The sequence below is a fragment of the Chlamydomonas reinhardtii genome, chromosome 8 (assembly GCF_000002595.2).
Source record: "Chlamydomonas reinhardtii strain CC-503 cw92 mt+ chromosome 8, whole genome shotgun sequence".
Lineage (NCBI taxonomy): Eukaryota > Viridiplantae > Chlorophyta > Chlorophyceae > Chlamydomonadales > Chlamydomonadaceae > Chlamydomonas > Chlamydomonas reinhardtii.
In genome coordinates, this window is record NC_057011.1 from 3,329,560 (window position 1) to 3,351,453 (window position 21,894).

At 63.4% G+C, this 21,894-nt stretch overlaps 5 protein-coding genes across 6 annotated transcripts in view; 3 read left to right on the plus strand and 2 right to left on the minus strand.

Moving 5' to 3' along the window:
• Nucleotides 1-1,330, minus strand: part of CHLRE_08g373916v5 (uncharacterized protein) — a 15,596-nt gene extending 14,266 nt beyond the window's left edge. Inside the window, exons 1-2 of the mRNA XM_043065130.1 lie at nucleotides 1,047-1,330; nucleotides 684-706 (exon numbers count right to left, since the gene is read on the minus strand). Coding sequence (XP_042922131.1) covers nucleotides 684-706; nucleotides 1,047-1,170 — 147 coding nt within the window. The 5' untranslated portion in view covers nucleotides 1,171-1,330. The remainder of the gene's footprint in view (nucleotides 1-683; nucleotides 707-1,046) is intronic.
• A 354-nt stretch (nucleotides 1,331-1,684) lies between these two features.
• On the minus strand, nucleotides 1,685-5,370 carry CHLRE_08g374000v5 (uncharacterized protein). Its single transcript, XM_043065131.1, has 6 exons — nucleotides 5,066-5,370; nucleotides 4,690-4,787; nucleotides 3,822-4,416; nucleotides 3,204-3,473; nucleotides 2,903-2,968; nucleotides 1,685-2,664 (listed from the first exon to the last, which is right to left on the minus strand). The coding sequence occupies exons 1-6, from the start codon at nucleotides 5,226-5,228 to the stop codon at nucleotides 2,162-2,164; spliced, it is 1,695 nt and encodes a 564-aa protein (XP_042922132.1). The 5' UTR covers nucleotides 5,229-5,370; the 3' UTR covers nucleotides 1,685-2,161.
• A 150-nt stretch (nucleotides 5,371-5,520) lies between these two features.
• CHLRE_08g374050v5 (uncharacterized protein) lies at nucleotides 5,521-11,095 on the plus strand. Its single transcript, XM_043065132.1, has 12 exons — nucleotides 5,521-5,593; nucleotides 5,688-5,772; nucleotides 6,050-6,176; nucleotides 6,490-6,559; nucleotides 6,848-6,939; nucleotides 7,214-7,345; nucleotides 7,638-7,775; nucleotides 8,241-8,407; nucleotides 8,702-8,806; nucleotides 9,058-9,188; nucleotides 9,516-9,659; nucleotides 10,020-11,095. Exons 1-12 carry the CDS (start codon nucleotides 5,559-5,561, stop codon nucleotides 10,417-10,419), a joined length of 1,626 nt encoding a protein of 541 aa, XP_042922133.1. The 5' UTR covers nucleotides 5,521-5,558; the 3' UTR covers nucleotides 10,420-11,095.
• Nucleotides 11,096-11,180: 85 nt separating this feature from the next.
• Nucleotides 11,181-17,062, plus strand: CHLRE_08g374100v5 (uncharacterized protein). 2 transcript variants are annotated; one of them, XM_043065133.1, is made up of 7 exons: nucleotides 11,181-11,401; nucleotides 11,545-11,720; nucleotides 12,055-12,167; nucleotides 12,578-12,626; nucleotides 13,057-13,128; nucleotides 13,534-13,662; nucleotides 14,063-17,062. In XM_043065133.1, exons 1-7 carry the CDS (start codon nucleotides 11,281-11,283, stop codon nucleotides 14,156-14,158), a joined length of 756 nt encoding a protein of 251 aa, XP_042922135.1. In that variant the 5' UTR covers nucleotides 11,181-11,280; the 3' UTR covers nucleotides 14,159-17,062. The 2 variants fall into 2 exon arrangements, with proteins under 2 accessions (XP_042922135.1, XP_042922134.1); XM_043065134.1 differs by having other exon boundaries at nucleotides 11,181-11,392.
• Nucleotides 17,063-17,110: 48 nt separating this feature from the next.
• CHLRE_08g374150v5 (uncharacterized protein) lies at nucleotides 17,111-21,862 on the plus strand. Its single transcript, XM_043065135.1, has 6 exons — nucleotides 17,111-17,434; nucleotides 17,821-17,941; nucleotides 18,551-18,627; nucleotides 18,930-19,142; nucleotides 19,285-19,351; nucleotides 19,801-21,862. The coding sequence occupies exons 1-6, from the start codon at nucleotides 17,205-17,207 to the stop codon at nucleotides 20,917-20,919; spliced, it is 1,827 nt and encodes a 608-aa protein (XP_042922136.1). The 5' UTR covers nucleotides 17,111-17,204; the 3' UTR covers nucleotides 20,920-21,862.
• Nucleotides 21,863-21,894: the final 32 nt, after the last annotated feature.

Below are 21,894 nucleotides of genomic sequence, written 5' to 3' on the forward strand. Positions count from 1 at the left end.
TGCGACTACAGGTGGGGGCGGGGGCGGGGGGGAGGCATGTGTGTATGCGTGTGCGTATGCGTGTGCGTATGCGTGTGTGTGTGTGTGTGTGTGTGTGTGTGTGTGTGTGTGTGTGTGTGTGTGTGTGTGTGTGTGTGTGTGTGTGTGTGTGTGTGTGTGTGTGTGTGTGTATAACAACAACGGTTTACAGTTGTTTATCAGATCACGTGATCGTGTGTGTGTGTATGTGTGTGTGCGTGTGTGTGTGTGTGCGTGTGTGTTAAAGAGCACAAGGAAAACATTACGCGTAGGACAGTGTATGCGATGCAGAATTACGGCCGCGGATTACCTGTGCGTGTGTGTGTGTGTGTGTGTGTGTGTGTGTGTGTGTGTGTGTGTGTGTGTGTGTGTGTGTGTGTGTGTGTGTGCGTTTTGGGGGGTGGCACGGGTTGATGGTGGGGGTGGGGTGGCGGGGTGGCGGAGAAGGGGGGGAACGTGTGTGTGGGGATGGGGCCGCGTGCCATTTAGACACCCTGGTTGGAACCCACGCTGGCAGATTCTGGCACCCGTTGTGTGCGCGCACGCTCTGCCGCCCGCCCTGCCCTCCCGCCCCGCCTGACTTGCCCTCCCGCCTCCGCCGCCCTCCCGCCTCCGCCGCCCTCCCACTCCGCCTGCCCGCACTGCCCTGCCCCCGTCTGACCTACCGTGTGGATGATGTGGTTCATGTCTGGCACGTGTGTGGGGAGGGGGGGTGGCGCGACCGGCGCAGGCGGTGGCCGAGGAGAGGGTGGAGGTGGCAGGTGAGGGCAGGGGGCGAATCGAGCAAACAGGTGGTCAAACGGGGAGGGGGGACGGCAGGGCACAGGGCGGCGCCTCGGCTCATTGCAAGGGTGTGTGTGCCACTAACGAGGTGGTGCAGAGGAGAGGTGCGGACAGGGGCGCTTAAAAGCCATTGGGCATCGCCGCCGGGCGAGAGCAGCAGCGAGGAAGGCGGCAGGGCGGTGTTGCGCGGCAGGGGTACCGGCCCGGACGTGCGCTGGCCCGTGACGGCCGTTCTCCGGACTCACCGACGTAGAGCGCGTCCGCTCCCTCCGGCGACGCCCCATCCCATTTGCCATTGTCCTTGACAATGAACTTGGCGATAACGCCATACCGCCGCTTCAGAAAGGCGAAGAGGCCCGGAACGCCCATTTTGCAGGTTGTGCAGCTAAGCGAGTTTTCTTAGCTTGTTATCTAGGCAGTAATTGAGTCCATGTTGGGCCTGGATCGCTCCCCGAGCGGGCGGGAAGCGAAGCGCTTCAGAATCTGTGCCAATGTGCGAGCTGGCAGGGCTGTTGGGATTGCGAGGAAGTCAAGGACTATACAACGTGCAATCATGCATTCATTGGAAATCGGCATGCTCGCTAAAGGGTTGGCCCAGCTGGTGTGCCGCGCATGCTGGGCGTTCCAGATCGGAACCCGCCCTTCTCCCAATCCCCCGTCCTCCCTCCCTCCCTCCCTCCCTGCGCTCTTCCCGACACACCGTTTCCCTCCCTCAGATACCCTTCGCCGCTTCCCCATGCCCCCTCTCTTGCAGAAACATGCCAGCTGCCGCTGCGCGCGCATGCTGGCCAGACGGTCTTGCCCCCCTCCCCTGGCCCCCATTGACTACCACAAACCCCTCCACCCGCCCATCACCAGGACTCAGGAGGTCCGCCGCCAGCTGTACTCGTACGGCCGTGTGTGTGGCCCATTGAGGTCTGGAAGCAATCGTACACTGGGGACCGCACATAAGGAGAACCTCGTGTGTGGCCCATTTGTCATAACAACCTGGATGCCATCCTACAGGGCGTATCGTATCACGGTGTCCGAGCAGCTAACTCGGCCGCATGAGGGGAACATATTCAGACCCCTCAACACGGCGTCCCCCCCCTTGTGCTATGGTATCGTACATATGTACGGCATCCAATCTCACATCTACATCCCGGCAGCGGGCAGACTGGCAGCTGCTCGCTCCTGTACGGACGTCACCCACCGCCCACGCCTATCGCCGCCTCTCACAATTACCACTGCCGCCCTCCTGACGTATGTGCCCTGACAGGCACGCACGCCGCCTCCATTCAAGCACCCAGCCCGCTGCCCTCTCAAACCCTGGACACACAAATACCATCTCGACTACCCCCGCCGCATCTGCCTCACTGCCTCACCGCCGCCGCGACGCGCGTGTGGCAGGCGCCGACACCGCCGCCGCGGCAGAGGCCGCAGCCGCCGTCGCCTTGCCAGCGGCCGCCGATGCCCCGGCGCCCTTGCCCCCTGCGGCACCGGCCGCCCCCTTGCCGTCGCTGCCGTTGCCGCCAGTGTTAGTGATGGTGCCAGTGTTGGTGTCGGTGTTCTTGGCGCTGTTTGCTCGCGCACTGCTGTTCTCCGCGTTCGCGTTCGCGTTCGCCGCCGCCGCATGCGCCGGCACCGCCGCCGCTGCGCCGCCGCCGCCGCCGCTCTTACCACTGCCTGCGGCCTGCGTGCCCGCCTTGCCCCCGGCTGCTGCGGGCGCCGCCGCCCTGCCGGCTCCGCCTTTTCCTCCTCCTCCTGCCGCTGCCGCTGCCGCCTCCCTGCCCTCCTCCTTCTGGTCGGCCTCCTCCATGGCGGTCATGCGGGTGGCGATGTCGTTGAGGTCCTGCACGTCTGACAGCACCAGCCGCCGCACCTCTGTGAAGGAGGAGAGGGGTTGAGGAGGGAGGAGGGGAGGGGTTGCAGCCGGCCAGTATTCAGTAATGGATTGCAGAGGGAGGACGGCTTCAGGGTTGTCGTTGGGTTGGAGGACTTCGAGCGCTGTGCCTCATACGGTATGCTAAACCCAGCCAGCAACGCAACGCGCCCCACAAACCCTCCTTTCCCCTGCCCCCCCTCCTGCCCCAAGTCCCCATTGCGCTCCTCGCTCCCTCACCGTCCCGGTAGGCGGCCGGCACGCCCTTGAGGCCAATCAGGTCGTCCACTGTGAACGTCTTGCCGTCTGCGTGTGGGAGGGAGGGAGGGAGGCAAAGCACATGGGTGAAGAAAGCATATGTGTGTGTATTAGGGGAAGCACGACAGATATGGGTCGACGCTGCTAACTAAGGTCGAGACACATTTCCCAAACCCAGGCCCCAAACCCCACACCCTTCCGCACCCACACCATTTGCCCACACCACCCGCCCACTCTCCGCGACCCCTCCCCCAAGCGCACGCGCTGCGCCATCCAAACCCACCCGCGGTGGTGACCACGATCTCGCGCACCAGCTGCCGCGTGCGGCCGCGCGTGGGCGCCGCCCGGCGGAACGTGCGCCCCGTGAACGCCACCGACTGAGGCGGCGCCGCCCCCGCCGCCCCGGATGCTGCTGCTGCTGCCGCTGCTGCCGGCGTGGCGTCCACTAGCGAGTGACCGGCGGCGGCGGCGGCTGCGCCGGGTCGCAGGGCGGTGCCGGGTGCGGCCACGTGGCTGGCTGCGGCCATGATGGCGCCAAGGTAGATGGGCGAGCCTGGCGGGGTGGGTCGAGGAGAGGTTATGGGGAGAGGGGAGGTCGTAGGTGTGTGTGTGTGTGTGTGTGTGTGTGTTAGGCACGCAAAGCAAAGAGGATGGGGGCAGCCGCAGGCGGCTGTGTGATGCACGTCTTTGTTGTTGGTGTTTGGAAGAGCAGGGTGCAGGGGTGTGGGCATGCGGGGGTTGGGGCGAGCGTTGATGTGGGTTGCTTGTTGCGGGGCACAACACCACGTGCGGGCACACTACCACATGGTGGCACAGCGCGTCCCGACAGTCTGCATGAAGCCGCCAACGCCCTCCAGCCGCCGAGATTGCTGGTCACGCATCTCCACGAGCCACTGCTCACCGTTGGCTGAGTACACCACCTCATTCCAGGCAGGAGCCCGCGGCGGACCCGCCGCAGCCGTCGCCGCCGCCGCTGCTGTTGTTGACGGCGCCGCCCCCACCGCCGCCCTTGTAGCCGGAGACGCCGCCACGGCAGGCCCCAGCGGCGCGCGGGGCGGCGGGGGCGGCATCAGTGCCGCCGCGTCAGCGGGAGTGCCCTCTGCCGGTGCCACTGCTGGTGCTGTTGCAGCGGTGGCCGCAGCCCCGCTTTCCGCGACCCGCCCATTTTCCTCCTTCGCCGCCGCCGCTGCACCCGGCTGCTGCTGCTGCTGCTGCTCCTCCTGCTCCTCCTCCTGCTCAGCTTGGCCTGTGGGGCGCTCGGTCAGGGCCTTGGCCACCTCAGCCGCCGCCGCGGCATGCTCCGCCCGCAACACCAGCCCCGACACCACAGCAGCCGAGGCCGCCCCGCTGGCTCCGCCAGTGGCGCCGCCGCCTCCTCCGCCTCCGCCGCCTCCGGCCACCAGCGCCCTCAGGCGATGCAGCACGCCGTCCAGGCTGGTGGCGGCGGCCTCGGCCTCTGACAGCTGGAAGAAGTCGGCCGCGGACATGGACCGGACCTGCGAGGTTGAGAGTAATGGAGTTTGGGGTGTTACAGGAAGCCCCCTGAGCACGGGTTCCCTGCGTGCTTGCGCTTGCTGTTGTGCGGTGAGTCCTCGCTGAGCTCGCGCTTTTAAGGAACATGCGGAAGGATGCAGACATGCCGCAGCTCACTCAGCGCACTGGGGCTACCTGCAGACCCCACCCCCCGTTGTCCCCAACCCGGCGCGCGGACTGTGTGTGTCCGCCTCTAGTCAGGCTCTCACCCACAGCCCCACCCCACCCGCCCACACCTGCTTAGTCATCTTGGCGATCACGACGTCGCCGTGCTTCCGCAGCGTCTGAGCTCGCTCGCGCATCTTGGCCACCAGTTGGGCGGCCTGGGCCTCAACTGCGCGCATACCAGCGGAGCGGATGGGGAGAGGGGAGAGGGGCGCGGGGCCGGTCAGCCGGTTTGGAAAGTGGGTCGGCGGGGACGTGCGCGCGCTGGGCCCCAGGGGTTGGGTCCATGCCTGAGTGCATTGAAGACAGCGCGCGACGCGCAGGCGTTGACGCCGCGTTGACATCGTGCGCTGAGCCCCAAGCGTACGCAGGGGAGCCACTGGTACCGGTCCCCGCAAAGAGCACGGCCCTCCCCGTCGCGTGCGGCCACCGAGAGCTTGCACGCACCCTGCTCTTTGGCTTCTTGGATGACTAGCCGGATCTGCTCCTCATCCTCCTCGTTTTGGGCACAAACAGGTGCCGCCTCCTGCGCTGCTGGCTCCTCCTGCGTGTCCGCTTCTTCTGCTTCGACGATGGCCTTCAGCGGAGCCTTTCGCTTCCGCGGCGGCATTCTTAATTGCTCCTAGAATATTATGCGAAGACTTCTTAGCTGTAGGAAGCGTGCCAGGAGTCAGAAAACGGAAAGTCTTCGTGCAGAAGCCCAGCGACAGCTCACGCGGAAAGGGCCTTCAGGTCGTGAAATGCGTGTAAGTGGTTAGATATAATTCAAGTATAGCTAGAGACACAACCTTTGGGCAGCGCCAGGCCGTTCCAATTGAAGTTTCAAGCGACGGTGCATGTGGATGCATGAATTGTGTAGCCTGCCTCGTCCCTCGCTCCAACGACACCCCGTGTTGGTTAGGGTCCCATACAAGCCTACTGCGTTACCCCCAATAGACAAATGGACATCGAAAGACCGCTTCCGGGTCATGCCAGGTCCGCTCCTGCACCTTTTTCTTTCTTCTGCAAAGTTACATAGTGTCTTTATCTACTATGCAAATAATGCAACTGTTCCTGTCAATGCTTGCAGCCGATATGACGAGCTGCTGGCACCAAGCACCTCAAAAGGCGACGAGGCCTCGTTTACTCGGGATACAGCGACATACACAAACCTTGTAAGAATGATTATGGCTTGTCTGTGACTCAGAGCCTAAATCGGAGTGTGGGGCGTTTTGGCGGGATGCCTGCAAGTCGGGACATCAAGCAGCCTAGTATGATTGCAACAAACGCTTTGTAAGAAGCACCAGGCGCTGGCATGGAAACGGGGACCGGAGTTCGGCCACCGTCGTGCTGTGGCCGACGTGTTGGGGGCGACACGGCACGCCTGCAGCTCGCTGCTGTGCAAACCACCCTTCGCGCCCTCCCTTTGCGGCCTCCATTCCTCGGCGACAGGACACTCGCTTCCGCGCCTCCAAGCGCACGTATGACCGGCAGTACGCGCAGCTGTACTTCTCGCGCCTCATGCTGCTCAAGGACGTGATGCACAAGCGGGTGGAGCAGCTGTGGCGGGGCGTGCCAGGTAGGGAGGGGCCATGCGAAGCCTAGGGCCAGGTCGAATGCTTCGACGTGCCGAGCGCTGAACGTGTCGTGAGCCGAGCGTGTCATGGCGGATTCACAAGGCCCACTAGAGGGGCTTCAATGGGGCTGCCGCTATTCCCACGTCCCACGGCACGGCCCGCTTGCAACGGCGATGTGCTAAGCTGCCAATGCCCACCTGACGCCTGCCCCTGGCGCCTGCCCCTGGCGCCCGCCCCTGATGCCTGCCCCTCCTCTACCCCTCCCCGTTTCCTCATCTGCCCCTGCTCGGCCCCTCCTCGGCCCCTCCACCGCAGTGTGCAGCATCCTGGAGGTGCAGGAGGGCAAGGAGGTGGCGGTCATTGGCACACTCTACAAAAACATGAAGTGGGTGTAGCACACTGGCGGTGGAACTGCACCACCGGATGTGGGATGGTCGTGTTAGAGACTAGGACTAGAGATAGGGGGCGGGTAGGAGGGCGGAGAGGGCAAGGCAACGTGCTCAAAGCGGGCGGCACGGCTCGCGGCTCCACAGGGTCCTCGCGTTCTGTCTTTCTACCTGGCAATCCTCCTGCTCCCCCCTGCTCATCCCTCCCTCCCCTCCTACCTTCCTCCCATCCCTCCCATCCCTGCCCCCCTTAACTAATCATGAATGTGATCCCCCCTTTTCAACAGGCTGAAGCCCTCCATCCTGGACGAGTACACAAAGGACCGCGGGCTCAAGGCGGCGCTGGGGGCGGCCAACTTCTGTGCCGACGACGACAGCGGTGAGGGCGGCAGCAGCGAGGAGGGAGGGGGGAGCAGCAGCAGGAGGGAGGAGGGAGTAGCTGCGGGAGGGAGGGGGGCCAGCGGGAGGGGGGCAGAGGGCGGTAGCACATGGTTGGCGGGCTAAGGGCTTCCTTTCCGGCAGGATGCTGGCATGCCTTCATAGCCTGTGAAAGCGCCTTTGCAAAAAAGCTCCCTTCTCGCCATCCACTTCTCACGCATGTTGGGCCTGCCCCCACCACCTGCTCCTCCTCCTCCTGCTCCTGCTGCTGGCAGTGGTCATGGAGGACGACGGCGCGCGTATGGTGCTGAGTGTGGCGACACCCGGCACCATGGCGGCGGCGGCGGCGGCGGCTCCGGGCTGGGCGCCGGGCGATGGGCCGCTGGCGGTGCAGGAGCTGGTCACAGGTATGCGGGTGGTGATGGTGGTTTGGGGGGTGCCTGGGCCCAACGGAAAAGTCCCATCATCATCAGAAAGCCCACCCAGGCACGAAAATGCAAGGCGAGGGGGGGAGCGTGATGGGTGTGGTGTGGTGGGCGCATCCGCAAGAGAGTCCTGGTGGGATTGGATGGGTGGGCGGGTGGGCATGAATGGAGGGTGGTTCGCGGCGGCGCGTGGTTGGTCCTTTGTCGTAATAGGAGGACTGGGGCCTGTTCCTATCACGCCACACGCTCCCCGGCACACCGCAACCCCGCACAGGCCTGGTGATGGCGGTGCGCGGCGTGCACGAGCCCGGCGGCGACTTCTTTGTGAGCGCCGTGGCCTTTGCCGGCCTGGCGCCCAACCCCTGTCCCCTGCCGCACCCGCTGCCGCTGCCCTCGTCCGCCGCCTCCGCCGGTGAGGAGGGCGGTCGGGCGGTTCACACAAGCAGCAGCCTGATGTGCAGCAGGCTAGGGGGGACGGAGGGAGGAAAGCAGGGCCAGTGGACGGACAGACAAAGGACACAACTCAGGCAACGGGGCACCAGGCTCCACTGGCTGCCTCCGGGCGACGATTCCTGACTACTGGGACCAATTTCATTGGGCTCAGGCACATAACCCCCGGCCCCCCGCTGCCGCAGTAGCTTCAGACGGACCCCGGGGGAGCTTTTAATGGACCCATGGATCTCCCTCTGCACCCTTGTTTCCTGCCCCCTCGCCATCTCCACCTGCACCGGGCCAAGCCCACCACCCTCCCTCCCACACCACCCTCTCCCTCCTCCCTCCCTCCCTGATGTTGATGGGACGTTTTCGTCGGGCCCGGGCTCATAACTCCTCCCTCCCACACACCCCTCCTCCCTCCATCACACGTCCCTGTGGCCAGACGCGGCTGCCGCGCTGGCCGCCTCGCGCCCCGGCGACACCTACCTGGCTCTGGTGTCGGGTCTGGGCCTGGGCGGCGGGCGGGCGGACCTGCTGGCCACTCAGCTGGCGGCGGACTGGCTCACAGGCAACCTGGGCAGCGCAGCGGAGCAGCAGCTGGCGGCGCAGGTGGGGGCGCGGGGGAGGGGCAGGGTGGTGTGCGTGGGAGGGTGTAAGGATGGGGGAAGGGGGTTGAAGATACCGGCCCGAGGTGGACGGAACAGAACTGAGCTAGCGAAGTACAGGGGGGCCTGAGGTGGGATGGAAGGGGTGTATAAGTGCGACGTGGTCGAGTGTATGTGTTGTGGGCGAGCAAGAAGAGAGGGCCCGACAGTCCCGGCACGTTGCTAGAAGCCACGGGCGAGGCGCACGAGCACATGACCCTCTCGGACGAAACGCGTTCCTCGCCTCTGCCGCCTGCAGGTGGTGCGGCTGGTGGTGGCGGGCGGCGGCATCGGGCAGCTAGAGGGACTGGCGGGCGCCGCCGCCACCGCGCCCGGAGCAAACCCCTACAACCGCTCGGCACAGGTGCGGCTGTGTTGCTGTGTGGATGTCGCAGCGTGTCCTTACAGCTGCGGCTCCGTAGTTTGCGACACTTTTCGCATATCAGCCACTTGCCGTGCATAGCAGCTCCTAGCCTATCCTTCCTGGGTAGCAACAATGAACGCGCCCCTCCTCCCCCCTCCCGCCCCCTCCTCCCCCTCCTCCTTCCTCCTCCCGTCTCCATCCCGCATACCTGGCTGAATGTAACTCCCTCCTCTCCTCCCCCCCCTCCTCAGGTGGTTGCGCTGCAGCCGGTGCGCGACCTGGACCTGCTGCTGGCGGAGCTGGCGGCGGCGCTGCCCGTGGACGTCATGCCGGGGCCGGAGGACCCAGCCAACGTGGCGCTCCCGCAGCAGCCCATGCACAGGTGGGTCGGGTGGGGGGGGGCCGCGTGTGTGTGTGTATGTGCGGGGTGGGGCGGAGGAAGGCCTTGGCTGGGGGTTGCGTATTTGTCATTGCGCTTCTGTTAGGGAGAACCAGGTGTTGAAGCGAAAATGTGTGTACGGTACGGTACGGGTGTGTGCATATGTGTGAAGGAAGCGTAAGGGGAGGGGAGAACGTCACTCGCCATGCGTGCGGCAACGGCAACCAAGCAGCGCCACAGCCAACACCAACACGCCCCTTCACATGTGCTCCCCCCCCCGCTTTGCTTTCCCTCCCTCCCTCCCTCCCTCCCTCCCACCCGCCACGCCAGGTGCCTGTTCCCGGGCGCCGCCTCGCACGGCTCGCTGGTCCGCGCCACCAACCCGCACGAGTTCGAGTGCGGCGGCGTGCGGGTGCTGGGCAGCAGCGGGCAGGTGGTGGACGACATGGCCAAGTACTGCGGGCTCAGGGACAGGTGGGGGTGGGGGTGGGGGTGGCGGGGGTGGTGAATGAAGCAGTGTGGGATGTAGGGCCGGGTGGAGGTGGGGATGGGTTTTGTGGGGCCCTCACAGATGTCCGGGTTGGGAATGAAGCCCCAGCCCTGACCAGCTTGTCATGGGCCGCGTCCTAGCACATTAAATGCCTCTGCTGGCAATGGTGGAAAGAAATGCCGCACCTTGCCTATCTCGCCATGCTTGGAACCCCACGCGGGAGCCCCCCACCTGACCACCACCCGTCCCCTCCCTCTCGGCACCCCCAGCCCCCGGCCTCCCGGGCGCCCTCCCCCCTTCACTTCTTAAATAATTATAAAATGTAACCCCCCCCCACCCTGCAGGCTGGACCTGATGCAGCGCACCCTGGCCTGCCGCCACCTGGCGCCCACCGCGCCCGACACCCTCACCTGCTACCCCTTCACCGACGACGACCCCTTCATCCTGCCCGCCACCCCCCACGTCTACTTCGCCGGCAACCAGCCCGAGTTCGCCACGCGCCTGGTGGTGCTACAGCCGGGCTGCAGCAGCAGCGGCGCAGCCGGCAGTAGCACGGCCGCCGCGGCGCCGGCGGCCGCTGGCAGTAGCAGTAGCAGTGGTGGCGGGGGCGGCGGGGAGCCGGTGGTGGTTCGGCTGGTGGCTGTGCCGTGTTTTGCCCGGACCGGCACGCTGGTGCTGCTCAACCTGCGGACGCTGGCGTGCCACCCGGTGCGCTTCGATGGCAGCCTGGGGCTGGGCGTGTGAGGTGGAGGAGGAGGATGGCTTGAAGAGCGGGGAGGAGGGAAGGAGGAGGAGGGGGAGGAGGAGGGGAGGCGTTGTTGAGCTTGGAACGAGTGTGTGAGTGGACGTGGACTGTGGAGAGATAAATGGAAGGTTGTGACGCGAGGGAGGAGGGAGGGGGTAGCAGCGGCTGAAGGGGCAGATGGCGTGGGGGAGGCGTTGTCGAGCTTGGATGGGGCCGCGCGCGTGGAAGCGGAGGCTGCGGGCTCGCAGGTTTGTGTGTGTTGCGGTGGCGGTGGAGTTAGGCCTGGCAGCGATTAATGTGTGCTTGCAGAGTGTGGCAGAGGTGGATGGAGTACGGTAGGTGGCGCGCGGCGATTGGGCAATTGGACGCGGCACGGCGTGCACAAAAAGCTCGAGGCGTGTGTCGACGTGACCGCGTTACCACGGCGTTTGACGCTGCCCTGAACATATCTCCAGCGTTGAAGCGACCTGTTACCAGGGCCATGGCGGCGAGAAGGCGAGGCGCGTTGAGGAACGGTCGGGGGTAGGCCCTGCGGTGGGGATGTCGCGCCTGTGGGTATGGACGAAGGGCCGCGAACGTGCTGAGAGCGCGAACCTTGGTTATGCGGCGCAGTAAAGCATTAAAAGGAAGAACAATGTATGCAAACTCAAGGATTGTTTTGTTAGCCTCGCTGATGGCACCATGAAGACCGACGCGCGACCGCTGATGAGAAACGCGACTGTTCTGTCACCACTCGCGCTGGACACCCATTGAAAACCCACACCGCGCTAAGTCCTCGCACATGACACAAACTTCTTTCACTGCTTAGATCCCTGCGCGCCCAGTGCTCAGAGTCAGAGACCCATCAGACAGGCAGCGAAATGGCGAGCCCGCTCTGCGCTCACGTCGCAGCGGGCAACCTGTCACATGCAGGCTTCAGTGGGAGGACTCAGCCTGCTCCATATAGCTCTGGTCAACGAACCCAGCGACTAGGTGCGGATGGTCAGTCCCCAAGCAGGCGTTATTGGTTGCATAGTATGTCATTTAATACAAAACCATTCCTTTATTATGTTGGGGCATATAGCGCCTTGTTTTCATGTGTGCCTGCTGCTCCCCCGCCTCCAATCCTACGTGTTACTTTGCAGCACCGCGCGCTTATGGAGAGGGATCCGGCGCCTCTACCAGTGTGACGCAGGAAGCTACAGTCGCTGGCAGCATTAAAGTGCGGGTGACCCCACCAAAACCCGCCTCGGTACCGCCATCCCCGCCCTCGCTCATCCACAGCCCGGTCTACGTGCAGAACAAACTCATCAAGCCCACGGTGCGTGACTGCGCTGGCGGGTATGCAGCATTTGATTACAGGGACAACAGCGCACGAAGGGTGCAGCAACAGCCTAAGCCACAGGCTGCACCAACCGTTCTCACGGTCCGCTGTCGCGGATGAGACACGCTGCGTTGCACACCGCATGGGCGCGGTGCTAGGGTTCCCTGCAGTGATCAAAGTTGATACTACACCGTCCAGGCAAGGTGGCGGGCCAGGAGGTTCTGGCCTCACGAAGGGCGGACGAGGGGCACACACGCCTCCCCCCCCCCCCACACACACACACACGCCACCGCCAGACCTCTCCTCGCGCGCCTCCGCTCTGCCCACACAGGCCTCGGCCGACGGGGCGGCGGTGCTGCCTCCCTCCTCGGCCGGCGGGGGTTACGGGGACGAGGAGGAGGAGGGGGCGGGTGGCGCCAACGTGCTCCTGTCGGCACTCAGGAAGTGAGAGCGGCCAGGGAGGGCTGGGGGGGGGGGATTGTAGATACCAGCCCAAATTAAACCAAACCCAATGCAATTGGGGGGATTGGTGGGCAGAGGCGGGGTTGGATGGGGGGGCCTGCTGGGGGATGGGTGGGTGCATGTAATCGTCTATGGAGGCTGAGGGCTGGCAGTCAGGGGGGAGCGACAGGGGAGGGGCAAGCTCGTCGTGACGTAGGTGCGGGTCTGCCACGGGCTGGGTATGGCCGAGGGCATGGCGCCTACTGGGGCTGTGAGCTGCAGCTCGCCTCGCCCTCCCTGCCTCACATATTTGCAACCCCCCCCCCCCAAAAAAAAGATGGTCTACCGTCTACCACTTCCTTAACTGGCCATGAATGTAACCCCCTCCTCCTCCCCTTCCTGCACTCCTGCAGTGTGGACCGCAGCCTGGACGAGCTGGAGCAGAACCCCCTGCCGCTGCAGGTGGGGCGCGCCTGGGGTTGGGGTTAGGGGGGGTTAAAATACCAGCCCACACTAAGCCAAACCAAGCCAGTGGGGGAGGGTGAAGAGGCTGGGAGGGGGCAGTCTTGAGGGGGGAGTGCATTCCCTGCGCCCAAGGCCCCGAGCCGAACAAGGATGATGCAGCCACATTATTACTCGAACACTCGCCGGGCGGGGGTTAGCCTTTCGTGGAGGGGGGCCTGAGCCCAAGTAGGTCCCAACAATCAAGGGGTTCGGGTCGCAAGCGCGAGGAGGAGGAGCCCATGGGGAGGTGTGGGCAGGTGACTGGGCGGACCGGCCGGCGTCTGCCGGCGCTGTATTGCACACACACTCGCTCTCTCACTCTCTCACTCTCTCACTCACTCACTCTCACTCTCTCCCCCCCAACCTCTCACTGTCTGTCTCGCTGCAGCGGGAGATCTACGAGCTCAGCCGCAGCCCCGTGGGCACCGCCACAGGCTCGGCGCTGACCACCGCGGCCAAGGTGGGGAGAGAGGGGCGGAGGGGGGCGGAGGAGGCGGAGGAGGCGGAGGAGGAGGAGGAGGAGGAGGACGGGGGGTGGGGGAGGAGGAGGACACCGGGGGGTTGCTGGAGGTGGGGATGGAGGACGGGGGTTGGGGGAGGTGTACGGGGGTGTTGGAGGAGGGACCGGGTGGTTGAGGAGGCCCGGAGGGCGTGTGGGCCGCAGCACGGGGGATGCAAGACTCTGGAAACGCTTACTAACCCTATGCCCTACACACCCAAACACACCCAAACACAGCATCGCCACATACACAGCATCACCACATGCCTGCCTGCCCACCTCCGCTGCCTCCCCTCCGCTGCCCTCCTCTCCTGCGCAACCACCTCTCCTGCGCCGCCACCACCTCTTCCGCCTCCTGCCCCGCAGGTGACTGTGGCCGCCACCAAGGAGGCGGTGAAGGCGGCTGTGCCGGTGGGGCGGTGGGTGCTGCGCGAGGGGGCGCGGGCCGCTATGGCGCTCGTGAGCCGGGCCGCGGCGGAGGCGGCACGGAAGCAGGTGGGGAGAGGCAGGGAGGGAGGGAGGGAAGTAGAAGCCAAAAGTTAACCATGCTAAAACGAGCGGATCAGAGGCAGAGGCGACAGATGCAAGCGATGATGCTTATGGGAGGGGGCCGGGGCGTCGTGAAGAGGGAGGGGAGAGATAGGAGACAGCAAGGGGAGAGGGAAGGAGGGGACAGATGGGGAGGGATATGGGAGGGCCGGGGAGGCGGGCTAAACCAGCTCGGTGGGTGCGGCGAAGGCGGCGTGTGGAAGGGCCCAGGGCTGGCTAAGCAACCACGTGAAACCCGGACCACAGGGGAGTTGTGTGCAATCCTGGATTCACACCCAAGCCCCAGACAATCACACTGCCTCCTCCTGTGGTGTCTTCCCACCCACCCACCCACCCACCTACCCAGGTGGAGGGCGGCACCGGCACCACCAAGATATCCGTCAAGAAGCGGCCGGAGGGCGGCAGCGGCGGCGGCAGCAGCAGCAGCAAGGGGAAGAAGTGAGGGGAGCAAGGGGGATTACAAGGTTAAAGCATTGGGAACAGGATACAAGGGGGAGGGGGGTAGTCCGGGGCGGTGGCGGCGGTGGCAGTAGCTGCGGGGTCCGCTGGAGGAGAAGGTAGGGTGGCAGTAGCAGCGCGGCGAGGAGCACGGGGCAGGGGTAGGGGGACATGTTTGGGAGCGCAATAGCAGCAGGAGCAGCAGCTATGGCAGCAGGAGCAGCAGCTGGTGGGCAGGAATGGGGCTGTGGCGGCGGCAGCGGCGGGTCATATCAGGTGGAAGCCGCACACAGCTGTAGCAAAAGGACGGGACAGGTCTGAGGCGGGCTATTTTATCCGCATGCATGCACCGGCGTGGCATAGAAAGAGCTGTGTATTGTATTTCATGGACGCACCTAGCTAGCTAGGAGGTTGTTGCTGCTGACGTGGAATTGGCGTTTAGCCAATGGAAGTATGAGGCGATAACAGGTCTGTGATGCCCTTAGATGTTCTGGGCCGCACGCGCGCTACACTGACGCGACCAACGAGCCTATCCTTGGCCGAGAGGCCCGGGTAATCTTGTAAACCGCGTCGTGATGGGGATAGATTATTGCAATTATTAGTCTTCAACGAGGAATGCCTAGTAAGCGCGAGTCATCAGCTCGCGTTGATTACGTCCCTGCCCTTTGTACACACCGCCCGTCGCTCCTACCGATTGGGTGAGCTGGTGAAGTGTTCGGATTGAGCTTGGCTGGGGCAACCTGGCCTTGCTTGAGAAGTTCATTAAACCCTCCCACCTAGAGGAAGGAGAAGTCGTAACAAGGTTTCCGTAGGTGAACCTGCGGAAGGATCATTGAATCTATCACAATCCACACCGCGAACTAACACTGTTGGCCTCCGTCTGTGTAAAAGCAAACGGGCCAGGTCTGGGCGCAATGTAAAAGTTACGCCTGGCCTGGGTTGCCGCAAGGCATCGGTCTCTTATACTAACCAACCAACACCAAACCAAAACTAAATTAAAACCGAGTATCTAGCTTAGAGCTAGTGCTCACTAACCAAGACAACTCTCAACAACGGATATCTTGGCTCTCGGATCGATGAAGAACGCAGCGAAATGCGATACGTAGTGTGAATTGCAGAAATACGTGAATCATCGAATCTTTGAACGCATATTGCGCTCGAGGCTTCGGCCAAGAGCATGTCTGCCTCAGCGTCGGGTTAATACTCGCCCTACTCCAACACACTTGTGTGTTTGGAGCAAGAGCGGACCTGGCTGTCTCGGTGTTTGATTTTCGGATCAGACGCCGGGTCAGCTGAAGTACAGAGGTTGATGCATGGACCCGCTTATGGGCCTCTACTGGGTAGGCAACTCGTTGCTAATGCTTTAGTAGATGGCTTGGAGCTGTGCTTGTCGACCCAAACCAGGAACTTTGGCCCTGTGCCGAAGCAAACCCCTATTTTCTCGACCTGAGCTCAGGCAAGATTACCCGCTGAACTTAAGCATATCAATAAGCGGAGGAAAAGAAACTAACAAGGATTCCCCTAGTAACGGCGAGCGAACCGGGAATAGCCCAACTTGAAAATCTTCCCAGGGCCGATGCCGATGTCTCCGGGCTCGCTTGCGTTACCGCCAGCCGCCTTGTCCAAGTAAGGGAATCTTAACCCTTTTCCCTTTCGATGGGCAGCGCGAATCGCGCTCTTCACACAGGATTACCCCATCTCTTAGGATCGACTAACCCATGTCCAATTGCTGTTCACATGGAACCTTTCTCCACTTCAGTCTTCAAAGTTCTCATTTGAATATTTGCTACTACCACCAAGATCTGCACTAGATGCCGATTCACCCAGGCTCACGCCAGAGGCTTAGTCTCGACACCCACGCCCTCCTACTCATGGAAGCGTCGCACTTGCTTCCATGGCCGAGTATAGGTCACGCGCTTAAGCGCCATCCATTTTCGGGGCTAATTGATTCGGCAGGTGAGTTGTTACACACTCCTTAGCGGATTTCGACTTCCATGACCACCGTCCTGCTGTTTATATCAATCAACACCCTTTGTGGGATCTAGGTTAGCGCGTAGTTTGGCACCTTAACTCGACTATCGGTTCATCCCGCATCGCCAGTTCTGCTTACCAAAAATGGCCCACTTGGAGCTCACATTGAATGTGCCGGTTCAATTAAGCAACCGACACGTCTTACCTATTTAAAGTTTGAGAATAGGTGAAGGATGTTTCATCCCCCGAACCTCTAATCATTCGCTTTACCCGATAAAACTGATCAAGCTCCAGCTATCCTGGATGGAAGGTAGGATGGGTGTGAGCCTGCCGCGTGGGACCTGGCGGTGTGCGTCGAGGGCGCGAGTGTGCTCAGTTCCTCTTGAATTGGTATGTTTAGCTAGAATGGTGAGGCCGAAGCCAGATGAAAATTGTTGCTGTATTATATTCTTTGCATTCGCATTTGGCCAGACTTCGGAGGCTGCACAACTGCAGTGAGATGTCGATGTATAACAACAGACGTGCGCGAACGTATATGGGGGGCTGGATAGAGTTCGAGAAGTCAAAGATTTTACGGAGAAGGGGTGGGACTGGGCAGTTCTGACGGCACCTGTTGACGCAAACTGGCGGCCAGCCGGCCACAGTCGAATGTGGTTCGACCGTGGGCGACGGTGGGCGTGTGCGGCATGTGTGCCGGCGCCCCGTACGCCTCGCCTGCGTGCCCTGCGGCTTTCGATGCAAAGCAGGGCGGGATGAGGCCACGAGGGGGAAGGGCACACGGAGTCGGGGACGTTCAAACTCCTAACTACCACGACTCGTGCTACTGCGGACGGCAACGGAGGCCACGGGGGTCCGGACTCGACGCCAAGCACGGCGCACGGAACCCACATCGGCGCATGCGGCGGTGGGCGGAGTTGAACTTGCAGTAGCCGAGCCGAGTGCACACAGTTGCTTAAACATATATTATAAATGCCACAGCAAAAATGATGCCGCAGCGGACTCTGCTTCGAGGCAGCAAGGCTAGCATCGGCAGGCTTCAGGGCCCACGGCGATCCGTATGCAGTAATATTTATGCACAAATGAAGACACAACCAGTGATCGAGCAATGCACATCCGTGTTTGACGTGGCCCAGCGCGCGGCGAGCTTGCAAGGAAAGAATGCCGATGCGCTGCGTCGGTTGTACGCGTTTACGTCGGGCGAGGCGCGCTGTAACGTTGGGCCCGAGCTGGCCGCGAAGTATGGAATGGAGCAGGACAATCGCCAGCTGGTCGTGAGCTGCACCAACCGTGCGACGCTGGAGCAGGCATGGTGAGTGGGGGCGTCCGTGCCAGCCTGCCAGCCTGATTGGCATGACACGCCTTGGTTCGTCAGAGCGTGCACGGCCCAGCTGTTTTGGCACAGATGCAGCAGCCTATGGAGGGCTGTGGCTCAGCGCCGGGGCGGGAGGGTCAAATGCATGAAGGGCAGGGTGAGCGAGGCGCTGCGGCGGTTGCGCCCGGTGCCTCCCGTGCCTCCCGTGCGACATCGTCACTTTCGCGCGGTACGGCATCCATGTTTGACGGCTCCGAAACCCGACCTCGACATTGACCGGACACAAACAAATGCAAAACCCGCCCCCACGCCGCCCCCGCCCTTGGCGAGTTGCTGCCTGTGTGTCTGCCTCACACACGCACACACGCCCCCTCACTCCCCAGGTTCAACGAGGCTCGCACGCGCAAGCCGCAGACGTTCAGGGCGGACGCGGCGGGGGTGGTGGACCCCACGGACGGCGGGCGGCGCTGTGACTTCTGCAACTGGCAGGAGCTGACGGCGGAGGTGAGGAGAGGGGGGCCCTGGGCGGGGGGTGGTATAGCCCGGGAGAGGGGCCTTGGGGTGGAGGGTCTGGGGGGTTGTACGGTAGATACCAGCTCAAACTAAAACGAGCCCGATGCAAAAGAGCGAGAAGGAGAGCGTGGCCTATGCTTTGGAAACAGAGCGGCATTGCTGGGGGAGTGAGGGACTGCTGGTGAGGTGGGGGCCTGACGGGCTGAGGGCCTGAGAGCTATCTAGCGCAGGGCTCGGGACTGGGGCTAAAAAATGCGGGCCTGTGGTTGAGAGGAAACGTGGGTTGAGGTCCACTGCGGTGGAGTACGGCTGGCCGCTGTGTGCGCGGACGGCAATGATGGCTGCGGGAAGCAGGGGGGAGCAGGGGGAAGCAGGGGGAAGCAGGGGGAAGCAGGGGGAAGCAAGGGGGACGACTGGAACCAAACACGCACGTGAGGCGACACGCAATCGGAGTGACACGACGTGACGCAGCGCGTGCTGCTGCCTCCAAACCCATTCGCACTATAATACACATCTAGGTGATGCGATATTCTGGGACATTTATCTTTGGGCTCGGGCAAATAACCCCCCTCGCATGATTGCCTGCCCCCTCCTCCGCAGGATACATGGGGGCGTGTGGAGCGGCCGCACGCGGTCACGGGCTCCAACCTGTTCAAGTACGGCGAGCCCGCACACGGGTGAGAGGCAGCGGAAACAGCGGGTGGGGGTGGGGGGGCAGTGGGGAGCGAAAGGTTGGGGAGGGGGGGCGTGAGGAGTTGGACGTGACGGGGGCGCTAGTGAGTAGTGAGTGAGGAGCAGCGAGCCGGCGGCGAGCCTGGCTGTTCGTATTGTTGTGTGTGGGTGTCGCACTCTGTGCGGATGTCAATTCGTACAGACACATCCCGTGCCAACCCGCCCCGCCACTGAAACCCCCTTTTGTCTTTCATGTTTTCATTCTCATGGCCGCCGCCTACGGCCGCGCGCCCTCCTCCCTCCTCAGCCTGGTCCTGTTCAAGCACCACGACCCCCTGGCCTTCACACACACCCAGCTGTACGACTTCCTAGCCGTTTCAGACGGTTGGTTCGCGGCGGCGGCGGCGGCGCACGCGGGGGCTGGCGGCGGCGGCGGCGGCGGCGCGGATGGCGGAGGGGGAAATGCCGGTTGCGGCGGCGCCGCGTTGCATCCGTTCTTCATTTGGAACTGTGGGCCGAGGTGCGTGTGCGTCTGGTGGTGCGCACGCCGTTTGACACCTACCACTCTTTCATGAACTTTCATAAAAACATTTGCGATAGTCTTAACAACCCATGGCGTCTCTTTCCCTTGTTAACATTCTGTTGTTACCTAACTCTTGCAGGGCGGGCGCCAGCCAGTTTCACGGCCACGGCCAGCTCATGCTCACCGCAGTGCCCGTGCCTGCCCAGGTGGGTGGGTGGGTGGGTGCGTGCATGCAGGCGGGGGGGGAGTGCCAGCGGGGGGGGGAGTGCCAGCGGGGGGCTCCAAACGGTGTAGATTCGGGAATGGGAGGCCGAGCGTACATGTGTGTGGAGGGGGGGTGGGGCAGGGAGGGCGGGTTTGTAGGTACCCGCCCAAACGAAGCCGAACCCGATGCAAAAGAGCGAGGAGGAGAGCGTGGGGGGCTCCAGCGGTGGGGTCCAGGCAGTGTACAGCGTGTCTCCTTCCACACACACACACACACACACACACACACACACACACACACACACACACACACACACTGTCCTACGCGTTATGTTTTCCTTGTGCTCTTTAAACACACAGCGTGTTGCCTTCCTTACACACAGAAACGGACAACAGCACCTGTCCCCCGTGCGCCGCCCCCTCCCGCACCCCCCCCCTCATGTGCTTTCAGGCCCGACTGGACCAGCAGGCGGCCCTACACGCGGCGGCGCACTCCACAGCCGCCACCCACAACGGCAGTAGCAGCCCCGGCTCCGCGGCTGCTACTGCTGGCGCTGTGGCTGCTACTGCCTGCGCCAAGGCTGCTACTGCCGGCGCCGCGGCTGCTACTGCCGGTGGCGCCGACAGCGGCGGTGTCTGCTACTACCGGGACCTTATCCGGGCGCATGCGGCGGTGGGGCTTGCGAGGAAGGTGGTGGTGCCGCGACCCCAGCCGCCCGCCGCTGCCAACAGCAATGGCACCGGCTGTAGCAGCAGCATCACCGGCAACGGCAGTAGCAGCAGCGGTCACAGGACGGGCCACGACGCTGCTACTGCCGCCCACGATGGCGGCGGTGATGGTGAGCACGACGTGGCCTGGGTGCTTGCGCACCTGGCGCCGCAGAAGGACATGGAGGTGATTGTGATCGCAGGCGGCAGTAGCAGCAGCGGCAGTAGCAACAGCAGCGGTAGAAGCAGTAGCGGCAGTGGCAGTAGCGGCAGTAGCAGCAGCCAGGGCGGGGGGTTGTCCAGTCCCGCCTTCGTGGCGGCGCTGCACGCCTCGCTCCGTGCGCTGCTGGACGGCCTGGGGGTGCAGGCCTTCAACTGCGGCGTCCTCAACGTGCCGCTACAGCCGCTACAGCCGCCACTGCTACAGCCGGAGCAGGCGCTACAGCCTGAGCAGGCGCTGCAGCCGGAACAGGCGCTGCAGCCGCCAGCAGTAGCAGCCTCAGCAGGGGGCGGCGACGACGAGGACGGCTGGCTGGGGCTGCCGCCGTTTCCCCCACCGCCAGCACAAACACAAGCAAGCCCCGGCCCCAGCTCTGAATCCGGATCCAGATCCGGCACCGAATCCGGCTCCGGCACCGGATCCAGCTCCGGATCCGGATCCAGCTGGCGGCCCATCATGGCCCGGCTTGTGAGCCGGGGGAAGTGGGCGGCCCCCGCCAGCGACTTCGGGTGTCTGGAGGTGGTGGGGCACGCCAGCATTGGCCACACCGACCCCTTCGTACTCATGCGCGCCATTGACCAGCAGCTGGCGGTGGCGGCGGCGGCGGGCGTGGAGGCGGCGGGCAGGGAGGCGGAGAAGTAAGGCGGGCGTGGCGGCGGTGGCGGGCGGGTCGGTGGCCACGCAGGGCCTGAGGCCGAGGAAAGGGGTGTGGGGGGGGGGGCGCGGGGAGCATCATCAGGAAGGGGGGACGGGGTTACAGGGTGGGCGGTGGGACAGGGCAAGCCGTGGGCGTGGCGGCCCTTGTGTTCGTGTGCGCATGAGAGGCGGATGGGGCGAGGCGGTGGACTGAGTCGGACCGTGTGATTTACGAGCCGTATGTCTTTCGCCGTGAACATGTTTGAAGAGGCGCCTGAAGTGCAGCGGTGTTGGCGTATCAAGTACAGTATACAGTATTGAGTCCTGGGGGGCGCTCTCCGTTTCGCTCGTGAGCTGCGTCAGGAGGTCCCTTTTGTAAGTTTGTAACCCATGCAATCTCTCAACGAATTCCATTCCGAGTCCACGGCCTCCGCATGCGGATCATCAGATGACAGGTGCCGCGGCCGCGATTCAGCGTTGCGCACTGCCAAGTGGCAGGCGTGTGATCGTGCGACCTGTCTCAGGCTGAGACTCTCAGGCCCACGCCCGAGAATGATGTTGAAGGAAGGAATCGAAACGCTTGCTGGTTGTGACTTTGTGTTGCAGCTGATTGTTGCTGCGTCGGCCTGGAGCCCTGGCGGCCACTGGATACTGTTGTAGGCATGATGGGGACTTTGGGAAGGCGAAGGGAAATCGTGGGCTCCTGGGGAAAAGCAATAAAGCAACCGCCGCTACTGCTTCTGTGCAAGTGCTTGCGGGGTTGGCCGCCGCTGTGCGTGGCTGTGCGCTCTCGAACAAGAGCAAGGTTTACGGTAGCTTGCAGGGGCTGCCGAAGTGGTGCCTTGGTGCTTTCCACACCTGGCGCTTCCCGCACCTTCATACATCATGTGTGGGCCCTTGCGGCGGCGTTCCTTGGCGAAGCAAGTAGCTGGTGTAATCGAGTCCCGAGAACCAAGGCACGCCCCCATGATGGCAGACCCC

Bases quoted from the DNA above. Each gene is read 5' to 3' on its own strand.
- CHLRE_08g374000v5 (XM_043065131.1), bottom strand. From the start codon at position 5,228: ATGCCGCCGCGGAAGCGAAAGGCTCCGCTGAAGGCCATCGTCGAAGCA. The intron at 4,788-5,065 runs GTGCGTGCAAGC...GTATGCGCGCAG, and splicing joins CCAAGAAGCCAAAGAGCAGG to TTGAGGCCCAGGCCGCCCAA. The intron at 4,417-4,689 runs GTGTGGGCGGGT...TCAACCTCGCAG, and splicing joins TCGCCAAGATGACTAAGCAG to GTCCGGTCCATGTCCGCGGC.
- CHLRE_08g374050v5 (XM_043065132.1), top strand. From the start codon at position 5,559: ATGGACATCGAAAGACCGCTTCCGGGTCATGCCAG. The intron at 6,560-6,847 runs GTGGGTGTAGCA...CCTTTTCAACAG, and splicing joins ACACTCTACAAAAACATGAA to GCTGAAGCCCTCCATCCTGG. The intron at 9,189-9,515 runs GTGGGTCGGGTG...CCGCCACGCCAG, and splicing joins CCGCAGCAGCCCATGCACAG to GTGCCTGTTCCCGGGCGCCG.
- CHLRE_08g374100v5 (XM_043065133.1), top strand. From the start codon at position 11,281: ATGGCGAGCCCGCTCTGCGCTCACGTCGCAGCGGGCAACCTGTCACAT. The intron at 12,168-12,577 runs GTGAGAGCGGCC...GCACTCCTGCAG, and splicing joins CTCCTGTCGGCACTCAGGAA to TGTGGACCGCAGCCTGGACG. The intron at 13,129-13,533 runs GTGGGGAGAGAG...CCTGCCCCGCAG, and splicing joins CGCTGACCACCGCGGCCAAG to GTGACTGTGGCCGCCACCAA.
- CHLRE_08g374150v5 (XM_043065135.1), top strand. From the start codon at position 17,205: ATGAAGACACAACCAGTGATCGAGCAATGCACATCCGTGTTTGACGTG. The intron at 18,628-18,929 runs GTGAGAGGCAGC...CTCCCTCCTCAG, and splicing joins TACGGCGAGCCCGCACACGG to CCTGGTCCTGTTCAAGCACC. The intron at 19,352-19,800 runs GTGGGTGGGTGG...ATGTGCTTTCAG, and splicing joins CAGTGCCCGTGCCTGCCCAG to GCCCGACTGGACCAGCAGGC.